Consider the following 18,220-nt stretch of genomic DNA (forward strand, 5'->3'; position numbering starts at 1 on the left):
ACCCAAATAAAAATCAATGCAAGTATTAAGTGGGATTGGGACACAAAGATATTAGTCAGGCCTGATGCTGGTTGTTGTTGTTTCTCTTTGTCCACTTGTTTGTCCTTCCTTTGTTCTGCGCCTTCGCACACTTCGCGTGTCACTCACTTCTCTTGTTTGTTTGCACCACACTTTGCATGCCACTGCCATTTGTTTGCACCACACTTTGCATGTCATTCGTGTGCCAACCAACACTGTCCTCCCTCACAACCTCAGTTGTTTGTGCTGACATGCTAACATTCCATTTTCACAATTATTTTTAAAAGTTTGTAAACATAAATTCTAAGAAGTGCTACGAAGCACGCAAACAACAACAACAAACTGTAGTTTATTTGCACAAAACCCTTAATTTTGCTCCGACCTGCATGTCGATGATGTGATGAAGAGAAAACCAACAGGAGGTTAATGCAGTGATGACTCCTTACGTACTCAGAAGACAGGATATGCTTTATCACGCATGCGCGGTCGGTAGACTCTCCCAAGGCAAGGATGAGGTTACACTGTTAGCCTGCAGTGGGGTCGTGTTTGGGGTCGAGTGTGGGGTCGAGTGTGGGGTCGAGTGCGCACACAAATGATGGCAAACTAAAGACAGGCTGCAACATGGTGAGTGAAGCATTGTGGGTAGTAGACAGGATGTGTGACAGGACAGGTATTCTTCCGCGAGACAAAGTCCTCCCCTCTTCTCCTCATACCTCTCTCTTCTCTTTCAACCCCTCTCTCATTTCTCACCCACTTTCTATCTTTTTCTCTGTACGTATAAAATACTTTGTAATATTATAGAATATTTCTTTTGTAGATGTGAAGGTTTCTCCATCTTTATGACGAGGGAAAGACGGGAAAATATTTCCTCATGCTGTCCTCAGTGCTGTCCCCTATCGTGATGACAGGATGCTAAATATTTGTAACTCCAGAAATATGTTGATCATACAGGGAAATGATTTTCTGAATTGAAAAGCTGATTCAATTTTCTGTAGTTTCTTCCTTTGAAATCTGTTTCCCATTAACTTGGGTGAAAGAGAAAACAATCAGCTGTATTTTTAGTTTTCAGGCGGAATGAGATTAAAATCCATAATTTGATGATGAAATGTTATAACATCCTATACAGATGGCCTCAATAATTATCTTTCTTCGAAAAATGGAAAGCGGGTGGCCAGGCGGTTGAAATGATCCTCATCCTTTATTTCTCAAAACTAAAGAGAAAGATGTAACTCTGACGAAACATCACATCTGCAGCAGAAACTAACCCCGGGGTAAAGCCGGTTACCCCGGGTAGTACATCATAAGCCATCATGCCAGGGTCAAAGTGCTTCAGTTGCTATTGTTTGTACTCAAACTCTGACATTGTGCACACGCTGTGCTACTCCGCGGCTGCAAGTTAGTTCCTGCAAGCAAAACTAAACCCGTGGTAATGCCTGAAACCAGGAACATCCCATGATTTACAAACACTATCCACGGCCAGCGTCCCTCCCTCTCCTCCCCTTCTCTCCTCCCTCTCTCCTCTCTCTGTCCTCCCCCTCGCCTCTCCCCCCACGAGCTGTGTCGTCTGCACGCGCACTAATTGCCGGCCCCGTGACACACAGATGAGCAGCTTGCCTCAGCAAAACTCTTACCTCCCTTCCACTTCTCCCTGTGCGCATGTCTTCGCGTACGAATCGATTTTCTCGTACAAGAAAACCGGAAGTTGTTTAGCGCGGCTTCCGGTGATGGCGGAGAGGCTAATGGAATAATGCGAGTTGTTTGAGCTTTTGCTGCGCGGAAGGTTTTGCTGTCATCACCAAGCCGTGAACAATCGCTGTGATTGCTGTCACTTCCTTGTAACGAGGGGAGATGGGAGTGTGAGGTGAGGTGAGGTGAGATGTGTAGTCAGTGGTGAGGTGAGGTGAGGTGAGGTGAGGTGATTTACAAGTGTAGTGAGTAGTGAAGTGAGGTGAGCATAGTTACACATGTAGTGAGTGGTGAGGTGAGGTGAGATCCGTTACACGTGTAGTGTGAGGTGAGGTGAGGTGAGTTACAAGTGTAGTCACTGGTGGGGTGAGCTCAGTTACACGTGTGGTGAGTGGTGAGGTGAGGTACAAGTGTAGTGAGTGCTGAGGTGAGGTGAGGTAGGGTGAGCTCAGTTACACGTGTAGTCAGCGGTGAGGTCTGGTGTCTACCTAACTCATGTGAAGTGTTGCAAGTGTGTTTTGGCCTTTAAATCCAATTTTCTTTTATTTCAGTTTACTTTTATTTATCCGTTCTCCTGACTTTGTCTGTTTATCTGTACGTCTATCTGTTTTCTCTGTTAAAAGGATGTTACATCGAGTTTTGTGTTAAATAAGATGTCCACAAATAATTCTCCTTGATGTCATGGCCAGAATTTCATTTCCCGTTGTATCGATCATTGTGTTCTCGTAAAAATTTACCTCTGACTTTTCTTTCTGCAACTTCATCTGATGCTTCCATCGTCTGTGATGACAACTCCTCTCTGGTCTGTTCACATCTCTGTAGATGATAGTTTTATCTGCATGAACACACCACGTGGCTGTTTGTTCTCCTATTTGCCATGTCAGCCATTGCCATACCTTGTGCCATCTCACATGTGTCACTGCCACTGACTTGTAGAACATCCTCCGTTGGCCTTTGGCAGCCATTGCTACAGGCTGCTCCACCCGGGGTGTGACACTGAATGTGGTACCCTGGGTGTGTGTGGACGGAACGTGTCACCTCTCGGACTGAGAAAGGTCAAAGGTCAGCGGCTTCATTACCTTTGATCATTTGCAGTCCCTCCAGATCCATGCACAGTTTGCACAAAACTTTGATAAACCAATGTAATGTGGAAGGTGGATGCTAAGTCACAGCTTTGCCTGCCTGTCTGTAGCTACAAGTCTCTTTGTTAGACCAACACTCATGGCGGCTCAGGAAGGGTAGCGAGTGGGCGGGTGTTTAGATGAGGAGGGGTAGGTGGGGTAGATGGGCCCGTGGTCTCATTTGGAAGCACCGGCAGTTAGTCTTGAGAAGAGCGTGGCTGCGACACACCAGAGAGGGGGGTGAGACCCGGGGATGAGGTGGGAGGTCGAGAGGGACACCCCACTCCATCGAGGGCCAGACAACATCCCATCAGCTCCCAGCTAAAGATCGACTTTTGTGCAAAGTTGTCACAAACAGACTCGGGTGCTTCTCTCCCTGCGTGTGCGTGTGTGGAGGATAAACTAGGAGGAGATGTAAATCAGCGAAACCGAAATAATGTACAAGCGATGGACCATTCAGAGGCTGGCGAGACCAAAAGAAGAGAGGAGCGACTGAATGGCTGGTGTGTGCAGTCTACTGTTACAGACAGCAACTGATGCACAGGGAGGGGAGGAGCGACGGACAGACAGACAATCGCATACGTGTACAACATACACGGAGGAGACAGGAAGGGCAAAACACAAGGACGTCCATAGGTCAAGGCCGGAGAAGACGATAGAGGACAGGAGAGACTGAGCAAGAGAGGACAAGATAGAGGACAGGAGAGACAGGGATAGAGAAGACAAGATAGAGGACAGGAGAGACCGAGCAAGAGAGGACAAGACAGAGGACAGGAGAGACAGGGATAGACAGAAGGACCAGAGAGGAGGGAAGGCGATTAAAGTCTCCAGGAGGAGGGCCATCCCGCTGGAAGTAAAAGGCTCGGAGCAGCCCGGAGCCAGTCAGATTAAACAGAATTGCACCCGGGCCCTCGTCGCCAGCACCGTTAGCCGAGGGGCGATCAAAATCCGATTTCAGCCTCCACCACGGTCTCTGGCGGTGGTGGTCGATGGAGTGTTGATGTCGGTGGTAGTGGGATGGTGGTGGTGGTGACAGGGACGGAGGGAGCTCGCAGTTCCTTACCAAAAACAACAGAAGACTCGTTCTTGGCGTGCGCCGGGTGGTGGGGTAGATTGGAGGTGGCGGTGATGTAGAGATGATGGAGGGATGGGGAAGCAGGAGAGTAGACTGGAGTGGGGGTTAGGGACTTTGTGAAGGAGAGCAGACACGCAAATGACAAAGAGGAAAGGGTAGAAGAAAAGTCAATTACACTCAAAAACAAATTATTAAAGTCGCAAGCTACCATGAAGGGAGGACATGAACGGAGAGTCAACAGGTCAACAATGTCAGAGGTCACAACTGAAGAGGGATTTCATCACAGCGCCGATGAGCTCTAAATCACAAACAAAAGCTTGAGCGAAAAGGTGTCAGTTTGAAGTGACTTAGAGCAGCTCTCGTGACATGACATGACATGACATGACATGACACATTATCAGGGCGTGGCTGCACATCTCAACAGCCTCCTGAGATGCTGGGCAAGGACGACCTCTGGTGTGAACAGCTGATTTATGGGGGGGACAAGCCAGGGTAACTTTCTGTGCGAGCCTGAGTCCACTTTATTCTATGTGACCCTTGGGGTCTGTGATGGGGGCTGGGAGATAGGACATGCAAGATTCCATGGTAATGGGAAAGGTCGTGAATTGCAGTTTTCTCGGGGTAATGTAATTAATGGTAATGGTAGTGGTAATGACCATGTTGGCGAAATATAATGGTGATAGTACTGGCAGTGGGGATAATAGAGGTGGTAGGGTTACTTAGGGAAGTAGTAGAGGCTGATGTTAGGCAACGACGATGATGTCATCTATCCTCAGTATATCCTCACTGATGATGTCAACTCTATTGTCTCGAGGTCAGCAGCTGACAAGGTCAGTCATAGGTCACCTGGAGGCTGCACATAGTAAAATGGAACACACTTCTGGAAGCTTCCTCCTTTTTTTTAAATGTCACGTGATCAATCTTGCGCAAGAATAGGCCGCTGCACACCAGGCGCCATATTCACTTAGCTTTGCACTCAGTGCACTCTGGGACAGCATTGCGGTGGTGGAGGGTGTGGTGGTGGTGGTGGTGGTGGTGGTGGTGGTGGTGGTGGTGGTGGTGGGTGGGACTCAACCAATTTAAATGGAACTGCCCTAAATTGCAAGGTGCAGAGTTTGATGCGTTTCTGGTTGGAGTTGAGCTTTGCGAGGGTGCAGCGGGTGTAATCATGATACAAGCTTCGTGACTGACATTGGGGACAACGAGAACTTGTATTCCAGAATGGACGAATGCACTGACATACATGCACGTGCAGCTGAAAACAATAATTTCATAAACAGTTTTATGAATTTAGAAATCTGTCCACGTTTACAGGAAATCTTCTATTTTCTTCTTCACTCCTCCGGTACCCCAACAGGAGGTCAAGCTCTTCACAATCGTGGAATTCATTTTTGTTTGTTTAATCCTACATTGTTTACTGTTCTTACAAACTTGACCTTGTTCTCGAAAACGAGCAAATTCAATAGCCGTCCTTCAAAGCAAGAAAACAATGGACACGCCCCTTTGTCAACAGGAAAACAACTGCCAGTCTGTGTGTGTCGCAATATTGCATTGCTGCATTCTGATTGGTCAGCAAGCCGCTGTCGGCCATGTTGCTCCCAGGAGTCCAGCACGGCAAACAGTTCGAACTTTCAATGCATTATTCCATCAAACACGCAGCTAGAGACTTAGAACTCTCACATTTCGATTTTATTATTTTGTAAGATTTTGTTCCCAAAAATGTACGTCACATGCTTTTGGTGCAGGTGGATCGAAACCACGCTAGGTACATTTTCTTCTCAAGAAATAAATCTTACAAAATATTAAAATGGAGGCGTGTTCGGCGTTCTGTACAACAGAATAGAAGATGTTGAGCTTGCCGGTGCTACACGAACTGAAGTGAACATCCACTGAACATGGGTCACGTGCCAGGAACGTGTGAACCGCGACTCCAAGCTTGTCATTTACATCTGATCAGCAAATCTCTCAGTCCCAGCTGATTTTTAATTAAACAATAACAATATTCATGTTTAAGTCACGTGATATCCAAGCATAACCTTTGTTCTTGTTTCCCAAAGTGCACTGAACATAGCAGAGACGATAAAATCAAGCTTCTCCGTTATAAAACGACAAAAGACAACAACTGAAAATCAACAAATGGATAAAAAAAAATAATTTCACATTTTTAGTGAAAGTCGTGATGGAGGCTTTGTGTTGAAGCACTTCACAATGACCTCCCTTTGTGCTGAGAGGGGTAGGTGGTGGAGTAGGAGAGGAGGTGACGCCACGAGGGAGACAACTCCTAGTCGCTGAGGCCCCGTTCCCCTTTTATTGCCGCTGGAAGGGCTGGCCCTTAGAGAGTTCATTGACCGAGCTGCTGCTTCCAAAGATGCATTTGCTTCCAAAAACGGTTTTCTGCTGACGCCCTCGTCAGTCTGTGTGTGAATGTGTTTCAGCATTTAAACCGCCATCATACCAGAGGCTTAGTGTATGTCACTTTATTTTATGTCCGGAGTTCCTTCGACATGTTGGCGATTTATTTCAATTAATTATTCATGCATTCATCCATTAATTTCTCGTGCAATCTGCGAGTGGTTGGGGGAGCTGCCATTTATTAGTGCTACGTCACCGTGACATTTTCTTTGTTACAATCTGACTGTAGAGAGAGGAGGTGACGTGCAGCAATTAGACAACGACTGAGACTGAATGCCTGATTGCCTCAGTTAATTGATGTAGAGAATTTTCTACAAGGAGTCAGTTTTAATTACCAAGTGCTACGTCACTACACTTTCTTGGGTCGTAGAATAACGGTCCAGCAGATGTCAACGGTTGAAACAAGCTCATCGCTAATGACCTCAGCCGTTTATGGAGGTTTGTTTACGTCACGCACCGGAGGAAGGACTTGCTGTTTGTCCAGTGACAGTGTCGTCCTGTGTAACGTCACTAGTAGGCACAGGGTACGGTGGGAAGGGACGGGGGAGAAAAATGGGGTGGGAGGTATAGGGTGGGCGTGTGTAGTGAGCAGTCTGTAGCTGATGAGCACATCCACACATCCACACATCCACTCAGCATCAAACACACAAGACAGACGGACAGATACAAGCAGCAGGAAGGTATGCAGTTGGACAGACAGACGGACATACCTGTGTCTGCACGACCGTTTGGTTAGAGTGGCTGTCCTGTCCGATGTGTTTTCATTTTCCGTTGCCGATTCTTCTGGATTGTGGAAACGTCAGCACTTCGCACGAACCTTCAACAAAATCTTCTCACAAAATTCTTCTTTTTTTTCCTTCTGCCATCTTCTCGTCAAGCGGTCCAGTGTGAGTCCGATGGATGGGGAGGAGAGAAAAGCATTTCCTTACAGGCACGTGCTGACGAGGTGGGCATTCACTGAGTATTTGCCCCCCAACCTGTCCCCTCCCTTGGTGCAGGCTGAGGTCAGTGCACACTACTCAGCACGTGACTCATGTAAGTTTGCCGAGTGCTCTGTGAGAGAGCCGTCAGGCAGAGGACTGCTCGGTGTAAGAGGAAGGCCCTGGTGCCTGACGTTAGGACCATTCTAACCTCGTTCTCAAAGAGGAAAATGCAAAGAAAGAGACAAAGAGAAAGAAAAAGAGAGTCTGTGTGTAAAGGATTGGTGCAGTCATAAAACAACTGAAATCGGAGGATGCGACACAACAACACAATACTCAGTGGGGTGGGGGAGCAGATGTCTTTCATTCTTTTCCCGAGGTCACGTGTGCTTTATTCACGTCGTCAATTCCACCCGGAATGTCAAAAGCTTTTTATTCCATTCTCTCTCCTCTTCCTCTTTAGAAAATCTGTTCTGGTTGATTAACGCTCTCTCCTAAATATTCCTCTGTCTCTCCTCAACGAACCCTGTATTTGTTTTCTGCATTTTTTGTCTTCATTAAATCTTCTTATAGTCTTTCTGTATTTTCTGTTTCTTATTAGTTTATTCGTATATTCCCTATTTATTTTGTTATTATTATTTTTTCTACTTTCTTAATTGTAAATACTCAGTGGAGGCCCAGACTTGTTGACATCAGACTGAATGCGCCCAAGGCAGTTAGACGAAGCTTCAAGAAAGAAATTTGTTCTCCCAGAAAGACCTCTTGTCCTTTAATATAGTGTTTTGAACCATGAGGCCTCATCCGCTTGGGTGCTCCCCTCGCACAGTTCTGTGAGTTCGGCGGACATTTTAGTCTTCATCCTGCTCTTGCGAGCGCGCCATTACCGAGCCTAATGTTGAGGGCCGACTTCACTGCGTGGATGACATTTGGGTTTCAGGACAGGAGCAACTGATTGGATGACATTTTATCCAGCCACTCGTTCTTATTCGATGAATGGGCAGCCATAATATTGCCGGCGGTTAAAAGCCTGCCATAAAGCGATCTGTTTTAAAGACTGTGCATTCAAATACAAGCACAGACCCCAGCAAGGTGTTCTCCAATGGGTATCTAAGATGGCGACAAAAACCTCCGAGCTTTAACAGTTATGGGCCGAGCTCCATGAAAGAGCTTTGTGTCTTTTTCTGTCCATAAAACTTCCACTATGCTTCCCTAAAAATCGTAAGCACTTTAGGGTGTGGAGGAGATCCCACCCCGCATGACCTTATCAGACGGTTAACCGAGAGCTAAACTCTCAGTCGGCAGTTAACCGAGAGCTAAACTCTCAGTCGGCAGTTAACCGAGAGCTAAACTCTCAGTCGGCAGTTAACCGAGAGCTCAACTCCACAGTTCTCGTGCTCCACAAGCTCCACAATGACCTCATGTGTGAACCAGAATACCAACATAGCCGTGCGATGGCTTGTCCTCCGGTGTTTGATGATAGAGACAGGGAGGATGCTAGGAGCTGTGGACAAGATGCAAACAACTGCAGGGTATCATTGACCCCACAGTCTTCACCTGGTTCTAAACTGAATGACCTGACATTACTTCTTGCTAGGTTTGCTGTCATTTTATGTTGCTTTACCGCCAGTAAATAAATACTACATCAGGTGTGAACACAAAAATATACATGAGAAGGGAAGAAAGTTGAACTAAAAAAATGTTGAGAAAGAAGGTAAAGTGGCCTCAAACTTGCCTAAAACATGTTAGTTATTTTAAATTTTCCTTTAGCTAGCAAGCCATGAACGTGTTGCAATAAAAACAGTCACTTGAGCCTAATCCAGAAATTTAAAAAGTGTTTTTTTTCTGTTACAGTTTCCTACCCAAAGATTCGCCAGAAAAGCGTCGTCTGCGAGCTCGCTACACATCAGTCCTCCGAAAGTAAACTCTCAGGTGTGTATCGTGATGTTTACAGAAAGTTTCCAGGCTGTACTAACGATTTTTAGATGAAAATGTTGAAAACAGAGTGATAATGGCCGAGACAAAATGAGACAGAACAAAGACAGAGACAAAGATGATGACAGACCAACCACAGATTGACACCAATCGAGACTGTGTGTGTGTGTGTGTGAGTCGTTTTCTTATCTGACTGCTTGATTTCATCTTCAGTCTGTATGCCCTTCACCTTCTAGAAATGTCCATAATTTGCTAAACCGCTATTTACTTCATTTACCTTTACATAGTTCACACGTGATCTGTCGACCTTTCTGCCGAAGAGTAACGGAGCTAAAACACATTTATTCCCTCCTCAAGCTTCATTCCATTCTTTTTGCAGAGACCTCGAAGCAAGGCTGCCTCCACCTCCTCCCCCAGCTCCCCCATCCACTCTCGCCACCACCTGGCCGACAGCGACCCCGAGACGTGCACCGACTGCCCCCAGTATCCCCCTGCCTCCCAGCCCCCGTCAATCAGGTCGACGTCACTGCCGCGCAGCGCCTCGCACGTGCTGCGGGATGCTGGAGACTTCACGAGGCCGTACGCCACCATGACTGCCATGCCCAAGCCGGGTTCCGAGGCCGCCATGTTTGAACACTGCCGGGGACCCGTTCTGCGACGCGCCAACTCCGAGAGTCCTAACTCCGGAACTCTCCCCCAGCGGAAGTCCATGCCGTCGGTGTTGACTGCCCGCGATTCGCCCAGCAAGCGTCTCCAGGACATCATCCGCCCCGCGTCTGCCATTGCTGAGATCACGGCCCAGAAACTGGAGAGCCCCAAGCGGGTGGTCATCAGTGACGTCATCACGGGGTCGCGAACGTCATCTCCGGTGTCCGTGACGCAAGAGAAACCGAACGGTATTCTAAAGAAGGACACTAGTCTCGGCGAGCGCATGTTTCCTCCTCCATTGGACCGCTGCGTTTCCATGGACGCCGATAGATCGCAGCAGGCCAACAACGTCTGCGACGGGACCACGGAGCTGGATGCAGCCGATGGCGCTGAGGGTAGAGACACATCGTTGTCGCTGTCATCGGCGTCGCAGGCCAGCAAGAAGTCGCACCTGACGGTGGACACCACCTTCACTGCGGGCAACTCCCAACACACCTCGTCCTCCAGCTCGCCCGAGTGGCCTTCCCCTCCGGAACCTTTGACCCCGCAGACACCTTCAACCCCGCTGGGTCACATGGAGTTCGACAGCGACACCATCAAGCGCCTGCTGCGTTCCTTCCCGTCATCCCCAGTCGACAAGGAGGACTACGACCTGGGCTTTCACGATGACCCCAGCTTGCAGGACCCTAGTTCCATTCGCAGGGCGCAGCTGGCTCGCACCAAAAGTCTCAACACCCACGACCGACCCCCGGCTAGGGGCGGCAACTCCGGGCGCGGACGTCTGCAACGCGAACAGACGGTGGGCAGCGCCGTGGTGTGCAAGGCGGGTGAGCTCCACAGGTCCCGGATGTTCAACAAGGTGGCGCTGGAAGAGGAGCTGCGCAAGCGCAATCGTTGCGCCGCAGCGGCTGCCGTCTGCTCCTACAAGGGAAGCTACCCAGACAGCGGCATCGGGATACCAGGCGAGGTCTGCGGTTCGCTCCCTTCGGAAGGCAGCTGCAGGTCCCGGCGGGGTGAGTAAAGTATGCTTAGTCGCACGACCGTCGATGATGATGTCGTCATCCATAGAGTTTATTTCCCCGCCACCACCACCGTAGATGACCACACCATCGTCGTCATCGTCATTATCGTCGTCAACTTTATTTTGATAATCAGTTTCTTTCTGCTGACTTTTCAACTCAGTGATGATGCAACTCGCAACACTTACATCTCGTCGTCACATTCATCTACTATGCTCACATCACCTTAATCGTCATTAGTTTGTAACGGTAGTTGACTGTGCCTCGTTGTGTTGGTCCTTAATGTTGTTGCGGAAGACGAATAACAGCGGCAGTGGTTGCTAATGGTGGTAGTGGCTATAACTGTGACATTAATGGCTGGTGGAGGGCTGAGCTGGTAAGTCACTGCCCCGAAATCCTAGGAATCATGCCAGTGACTACAAATCCCGCTCAGATGATGATGAGGACAGCGAGAGAGGGAGGGGCGGGAATGGGAGTGTCAGACCGAGCAGCCAGTCTGTAAACAAATGTTGTTAGTTGATGACGAGGGATTCCAAGGGTCTGATAGAATCAAGGTTGCCAGTCAGGTGCCCTGTGCTGAGTCGACGACTTCTGAAGAGGAGGAGCCATCTATGTCTAAAATATTCCCAAAGTAAGCCAAGCGCCAACGTGCGCCCTGGTACAAGTCTTTAATAATAAAAATATTTGCTTGACAGCCTCACGTGCACACGAAAGTAGAGATACAATAAAGCCAATCAAATCAAACTAAGATTTAAAAAACCATCGAGATCGTTAAACGGGTTTCAAGAGAGAAATAAAACAAACATCTTGCACTTAAAACATCAAGTAGTTAAGACTGGCAACAAAGGACAGCGCATTAATATGTCGTCTGCTTTTGTTGTTTACTTTCCTTGTTGATATTTTCATGATGTACTGTCGTAATACTTGTTGTTATAATGTGTTGGTTTTGAGTACAAATGACAGACAAAAATAGTTCTTTCTTTAAAAGTATGTTACTCTTATTTAAATTTACATTCATTTTCTTTAAGGTATGTTTAGCAGTTGAAAAATTTGGTAATTATGGAAAGCAGGCGTTGGCATTTTCTCTCCAAGCGAGATATTTGATCTTCCACTTTTTTTTTCACAGAGCACTGATTAAAATAGTTTTATTTCAGTAGTTTGACAGTTTATTAAAAAACTTGCATGTTGTTATCTGTAATTGTATCCTGCACAAAGAAATCATTCTTTACAATTGTTTTGGATGACCGTTGACCATATTACACCTGCTTCTTTAACGTCTGTTGGTCGTCATTGTAATCAACCAAGTGTGTGTGTGTCATTACAAGTCCACACACTTTTAAAGGAATTTAATTTTGGGTAAAATCCTTTTGTTGTTAATTTTAGCGGCAAATGAACTTTATGCAAATTAAGTAACATTCATGAATATGAATACTAAATAGTACAATGATCAAGAATCTGTCGTTGAAATGTTGTAGAATGAAGATCTCTGAAGGTAAAAGTAAGTGTAGATGCTGACGAGATATTTTCAATGAAGCTAGGAACGCCTGTCTTCTGCTGCGAGTGTTCAGGTCCACATCAGTCAAAATATTTTCTCTTGTTGAGAAGCAATTCTGGACATTTGAAAGTAGCCGAGGTTTTATGTATTTTGCGAGCAATGTTTTGACAACAGACACTTTTCTGCTCAAACAACCATGCTCTCGGAAATCGTCGACAGGCAGGCTCCTTAGTCAAGGGATGTAACTGCGCTGTGACACAGTATCGCACAAATTAATGTTATCTCCCTTGCTCACTGCTGCATCTGCCTTGCTTCGACCCTGTGTGAAGAGGAGAGGGGAGTTGGACAGAGAGAGAGAGTCAGAGAGATAAAAGGAAGGACAGACAAAACGATCTTTGAAACTGTATCGTAGGAACTACTTTTTCTTGATGTCTCTCTACATTTGTGTCTAGTCTCAAAGCTATTTCTGTCATAATTAGTCCGGGTCCCTCCTCGTCTGTAAAGATAGTGCTAAGAAAAGCTGCCCTTCTGATAGGACGGCTGCCAAGTCAAAAGTTGCAATAAGAGACACATTGTTATTGCTGTTGTCTGTTCTGATATTTTCTTGTAAAAAGTTTACATGAGACCGGTGCCAGTCCGTCGTGCGGTTGACGATCTTGTCGAAATGCGATCTTGACAAATCTCTAATGGAGTGCACATTTCTTTCTGATAACTGGGTAAAACTCAAGATACTATTTCACAAATTCTGGGAGACTTTCTCGCTTTTCCCTCCTCTAGATACCCGCCTACAAATCTCACGTGCACAGAGCGAGGTCAGAACACCGCGTTCTTGCATACACGCACCTAATTAACATATGACCTCAGTTCACCCATTGGATGAAGCCTTGACAGCATAAACTAATAAACTTATAATCCCGAAGTCTGTGAATTTGACCTGCTGTGAAGACTACACAAAGAAATGATGCAATGGATATTTTCCCTACATAGCAAAGAAGACGGAGTATGATATGAAAGTTTAGAATATTAAAGACGAGACAGACAATGGAAATGTTAGAATACACTACATGAGAATACAAAACAAGAGACAGACAATAAAATTTGTTAGAATACAATACCTGAGAATACAATACACGAGACACAATAGAAAGCATTAGAATACAATACATGAGACAGACAACAGAAGAAAGCTTAATTCAAAAAGCAGGAATTAGTGAGGTGTGCTTCACAGAGGGTGGGCATATTCTAGTATTTCAATCTATTAAAGCAGCAAATCCGTTGAAAGCTTAACTAGACAGTCGTTTGTGATGACTCAACTCTCTATTTCTACTCATTCTAAACAGGATTTGTAACCACAATGTTTCTGCATCAAAATGGATGAAGTTAGTTTTTAATATTACTGACAGGATGACATCAGGTTGGTGCACACTCCACCCTGAAGCCGAAAAAGCGCTTAGTGTCGCAGCTGACTGGTCACACACCGGGACTTTTGACCTTTGCTGAAAAAAAAGAAAGAAATAAAAATTACAACAATGCCGAGGGGATTAGTAATGGGTGATGACTCCCAGGGTGAGCAGTAGTCACGCTCTCGCCAGTGCGATGGGATAGCTGAGGGCAGCTGATGTCACTGTAGGGGAGGAAATGGGAGGATACACCAACCTCACTCCCCTTGGTTACAGACATGACTGTCCGTACATGGGCATTCTGTTCACGTTCACACGCAGTGCGTGCAAGTGACCGCCAGTGAGATTATTTTACTCTCTCACACACACAGGCGACACACACATGGGAGAAAGAGACCGCCACACAAAAAGACCATTGGACATGACAGTAGGAGAAATAAAAAAGACATTCAGATCAAGTGATAAAGTTTAAAGGTCATCTTTTAAAAGGGTAAATGTCACTGCATACATTAACATAGGTGGGACAGGCTGTTGCGATATGACAGACCTTTCTACCGACAAACTGTCGTTGGCCATGTGGTGTGGTGCTCACAGCATCTGTGTCTGTGCTCTAGGGTGGGGCTCAGCCTCCGGGCGCCTGCTGCACGTGTCGGACACAGTACAGTCCTGGTGTACTCACTCACTGTTCAATGGGATCGAAACACTTGTTGTCAGTGACTGCTTTAAAAGGTCATGTCGTTGTTATATCTATAGTATCTCCCCTCTAGTTGTGTGTGTTTGTATGTGTGTACGCGCGCATGATTACATGTAAGGGTGAATCTGTATGAGAAAAATAAAGATAGGAAAAAATAGAAATAAAGGGTGAGTGGACAGAGTTTGCCAGTAAATCTCGAGACTGAGCCAAAGTACTCAGTTTTCTGTAAGCAACGAGGTCAAAGGTTGTTTTTGTGAACACACATCAACCTTGTAACGACAAGCATATGAACTGTTGGTTTGCTTCTACATTTCTTGTTACAAAGTGTTTGTGGACAAACGGCTTTAGTGATGTACGAAACAAAGTGCACAGGGAGGGAGCAGAACTACACAGAAGTGGCCGGAGGTCGCGGGGGACGGGGAAGGATGGAGTGTGCAAGACGAGTCGCTTACATCACCGGGCAAAGGATGGAAATAACTGCCGCAGTTTTGATAAAATTGCATAATTGAAACTACAAAATGAGTCTCTTTGTGAAGATGCCTGCAGAAAGTGTTAACATCATCCATCTGCGATGTTTTAGCATCAAGCTCGCACACACACTTAAAAAAAAAAAAAGGAAAGAGAGACGAGCCGGCAGCCATCTTTGGATCGATCCGCCATGGCGTCGCGTCAGAGCCCTGTAGGCAGCAGCGCCATCTGCACGCTCCTCGCGCTCTCTTATTCACACCAGCAATTATCCAAAGTTTTAACCCTCTCTCTTCTCACTCTTTTTCGGCGTATCATGCATGGGCAGAATTGGCCATTGGGCCATCTTCCAGCGGCTTTAATTTCGTGGAGTGCGCATGCGTGATTGCCCACCATCGACAAATGCCTACTCTATGTCTTCACTTTCTTCCTCCTGATGCTGGAAGTTGGAAATAGGGAATAAATTCTCTGACATAGTGATTGACTTGTTTTGGTTTCATGCGAAAAAATCCCATGTGTGTCCATTATGAGAGCTTTTAGGATGGACACGGGAATTAAAGGCCGAATATTTACAATAGAAGGAATGGTGTCAAAAGAAAAACTTGTGAAAATTAAGCAAACACGAAAATAAAAGGGAAATGTCGATGTCAAAAGAGCTGAAAAATAAGTCCATTGTTGTAGTAGTCATCTGTAAGTACATTCGTTCATCTATTGACTGGTATCAGTCAGGTTGTGGTGTTAACATTTACCAGCTGACCAAAGATTAAGCTGGTCCGTCAGGACTGGTCATCGCGGTGAATAACTGAGAAGATGCAGCTGCTAATAAGGCTAAAAAGGCTTTCACTTGGACCTGCCATTGACCACTTAGTACATCCTGAGCTGTTGACAGTAACACATCTGTGGTGTTTCCAGAGAGGGTATCTCTGTTAGAGAGGGTATGTCTGCTAGGGTAGAGGCTATCTACATCGAGGGTATCTACATCGAGGGTATCTACATCCCAGTCAACCAGGCTCAGGGCAGTCAACTTGCTCGAACTTTGACCTTAAAGATGCCCGCAGCATTTGGGTTTTGCAGCTTCTCCCAGTCAAAGCGGATTGGAAGGTTGAACGAGCAGTGCTTCACCTTCACCTTCACCTTCAGGCTCGTTAAGACAAGGTCATGGTCATTGCCTGGATGTGACCTTGTTTGACCTTGTTGATGCTGGATTTGAAAGTTTAGAGAGAAGGATGAAATCGATCCTCCTGGTTAAGGCCCAAATCATCTAGAGATTGCCAGTTGTCCTCCTCGATTGCCTGTAGGGAGGGACAGCATTAACTAAGGTTTGTCTGCGGCTTTGTGACAACTCTCGAAGTCTCAGGCCCCTGTCGGTGGTGTAACCGAGGCCAACTGTACCTAGTTCTCCTTGCCATGTGTAGCAGGGGTCAGGACCGATCTCGACCCTCCAGTCACAGAGTTCGACTGGAATGTCTGTCCTCGGTGCTGCCTTTATGGCCTTTTCTTAGCTCCTCGTAAAACTCCTTCACTTCGCTGTCTTCCTATGTTAGAAAGTAAACTTGGATAATGGGGACATTGTAAGGCCTGGCAGAAATGAAAATGGAGATTAGGCTGCTGGGAGTGAATGTCCAAAGATGGCGGGACCAACCACGAGAGAGCCCATGCCATGCTCCTGCTTGGGTTTCCCCTCTGTCCCAGTTGCTGTCTCCCATCTTACAGTCTGGCATCTTACCTGTGACAGTCCCACTGGCATCAGTCCTGCACAAGGTGAGTCCTGTCACCTTGCGGACCCGTGCAGCAGTGGAAGATCCTTCTCTCAGTGGAATAGCTGGCTAGGCCCCTGTAGCACACCTTCCCCTCCCTGAGTTTATAGAACATGTATTTCATCCTTGCTTTGTCAGGAGACCAGCTTCTGTTCTGGGAAAACCAGGAGACGGTTGATTGGTAAACCGTGAAACATTATCGCTTAGTAGTTGACAAATCGTTACAAGGATATTTTGTCAACAAAGCACGTGCAACCTTATTGTTTTGTACTCGACAATACGATACAAGGCTGAGCTAACAACAGTCAGTTCTTCTTTTTTATGTTGATAAATGGCGCAGTGTTATTTCTGGCAGCTGACCAACTGGTGCGTGTTTATTTTTGGCAACACGAAAAATATGTTTGAAGTTTGTCTCGATCCTATTTTGTTTTTTCCAGCAATGACCTGGATGTATTTTGTTCCTGTGAAGGATGGGAGTGGGAGGGTGAATAGTAAGAATGGACTGAACGGCGACAAGAGAAGAAGACCTGCCTGATATCACTGACATTAGCAGGAAAGACAGGAGAAGCATACAAGTTTTTTCCAGGAGAGATTACCTCGATATGCCAGCTTTTGCTTCTCCTCAAACTGTACATTAGAACTTTGAACATTAGAAACACACACAAAGGGCGGTCGACAGCGACAGGTGCCAGGGTTCAACGAGAACAGATTAAATTTGTTGCCTTCGGGGGAAAAACAACAAACATGTTTGAAGTAAACAACACACACTTTCCCCTTCACACACCCGACACCACCCTCCCACACAGACAAATAACATAAACTGCCAACGAGAAACTTAAAATCAGAAAATAGTTCTCTCCTCTCGGCAACCTTGCTAAAAGCATCGATCGCTACCGGAAGTGACGACATTGGGAAACGGAGTCAGTTGTGGGAATTGTGGGAACTGGAGAAGACAGGACCAGGATGCCGTGAGATAGAGAGAAAGGCAGAGAGGAAGAGTGAGTGAAGACGGGAGAAGGAGAAGAGGAGGGATTAGAGGCACCAGAAAGTTCTATAGAAAGATGGAGGTGGTGGCGGGGGCAGCGGCCTTGAGACAAACACTTGTGGGAGGAGGAAGTGTTTGTGCTTACTGCTGGGGATGCCGAAGGTGTGGAGGAGGTTAACAGACGGTAGGGGGAGCTGTATGGGGAGGTAGAGGTGAGAGGTCAGTGGATAGAGAGACGGGGGGTCGACAGCCGCTGGTGTCGGGGCGGAAGTCAACGTGAAGATGTTGCTGGGGCCGGCAGGATGGGTTGGGCCTGTGAGGATGAAGTCTGGACACAGCTGTCGCCTAGACACCCTCCGAGGCTGGACATAAAAAATCTTATTGACGATAAACAACGACTGATGACAAAAAAGACAAGGCCCTGACAATCAAGGGCAATCCAAAGTACAAAACTTTTTAAACAGAAGATCTGGATTTGAAAAACTCTCATAACTGTTTTCTCCGTAATTCTGTGAAAGAGTTAAAAAAAACAAACAAAAAAAAAAACAAAAAAGATTTAATATTGTAAGAGAAATAAAACCATTATGTAAAGA

The 18,220-nt window shown here is 46.3% G+C and overlaps 1 protein-coding gene across 7 annotated transcripts in view; it reads left to right on the top strand.

Moving 5' to 3' along the window:
• The window catches only part of LOC112567355, a 116,652-nt gene that overhangs the window by 20,803 nt on the left and 77,629 nt on the right, over positions 1–18,220 (top strand). For all 7 annotated transcript variants that reach the window (XR_003099807.1, XR_003099805.1, XR_003099806.1 and 4 more), the window contains exons 4-5: positions 9,084–9,161; positions 9,544–10,825. Coding sequence is in view for 4 of the 7 variants with exons in the window: in XM_025244035.1 (XP_025099820.1) it covers positions 9,084–9,161; positions 9,544–10,825 (1,360 nt within the window). In the remaining 3 variants the exon portion in view is untranslated. The remainder of the gene's footprint in view (positions 1–9,083; positions 9,162–9,543; positions 10,826–18,220) is intronic.

The sequence above is a fragment of the Pomacea canaliculata genome, linkage group LG6 (genome assembly GCF_003073045.1).
Source record: "Pomacea canaliculata isolate SZHN2017 linkage group LG6, ASM307304v1, whole genome shotgun sequence".
In the NCBI taxonomy this organism is placed as follows: Eukaryota; Metazoa; Mollusca; class Gastropoda; order Architaenioglossa; family Ampullariidae; genus Pomacea; species Pomacea canaliculata.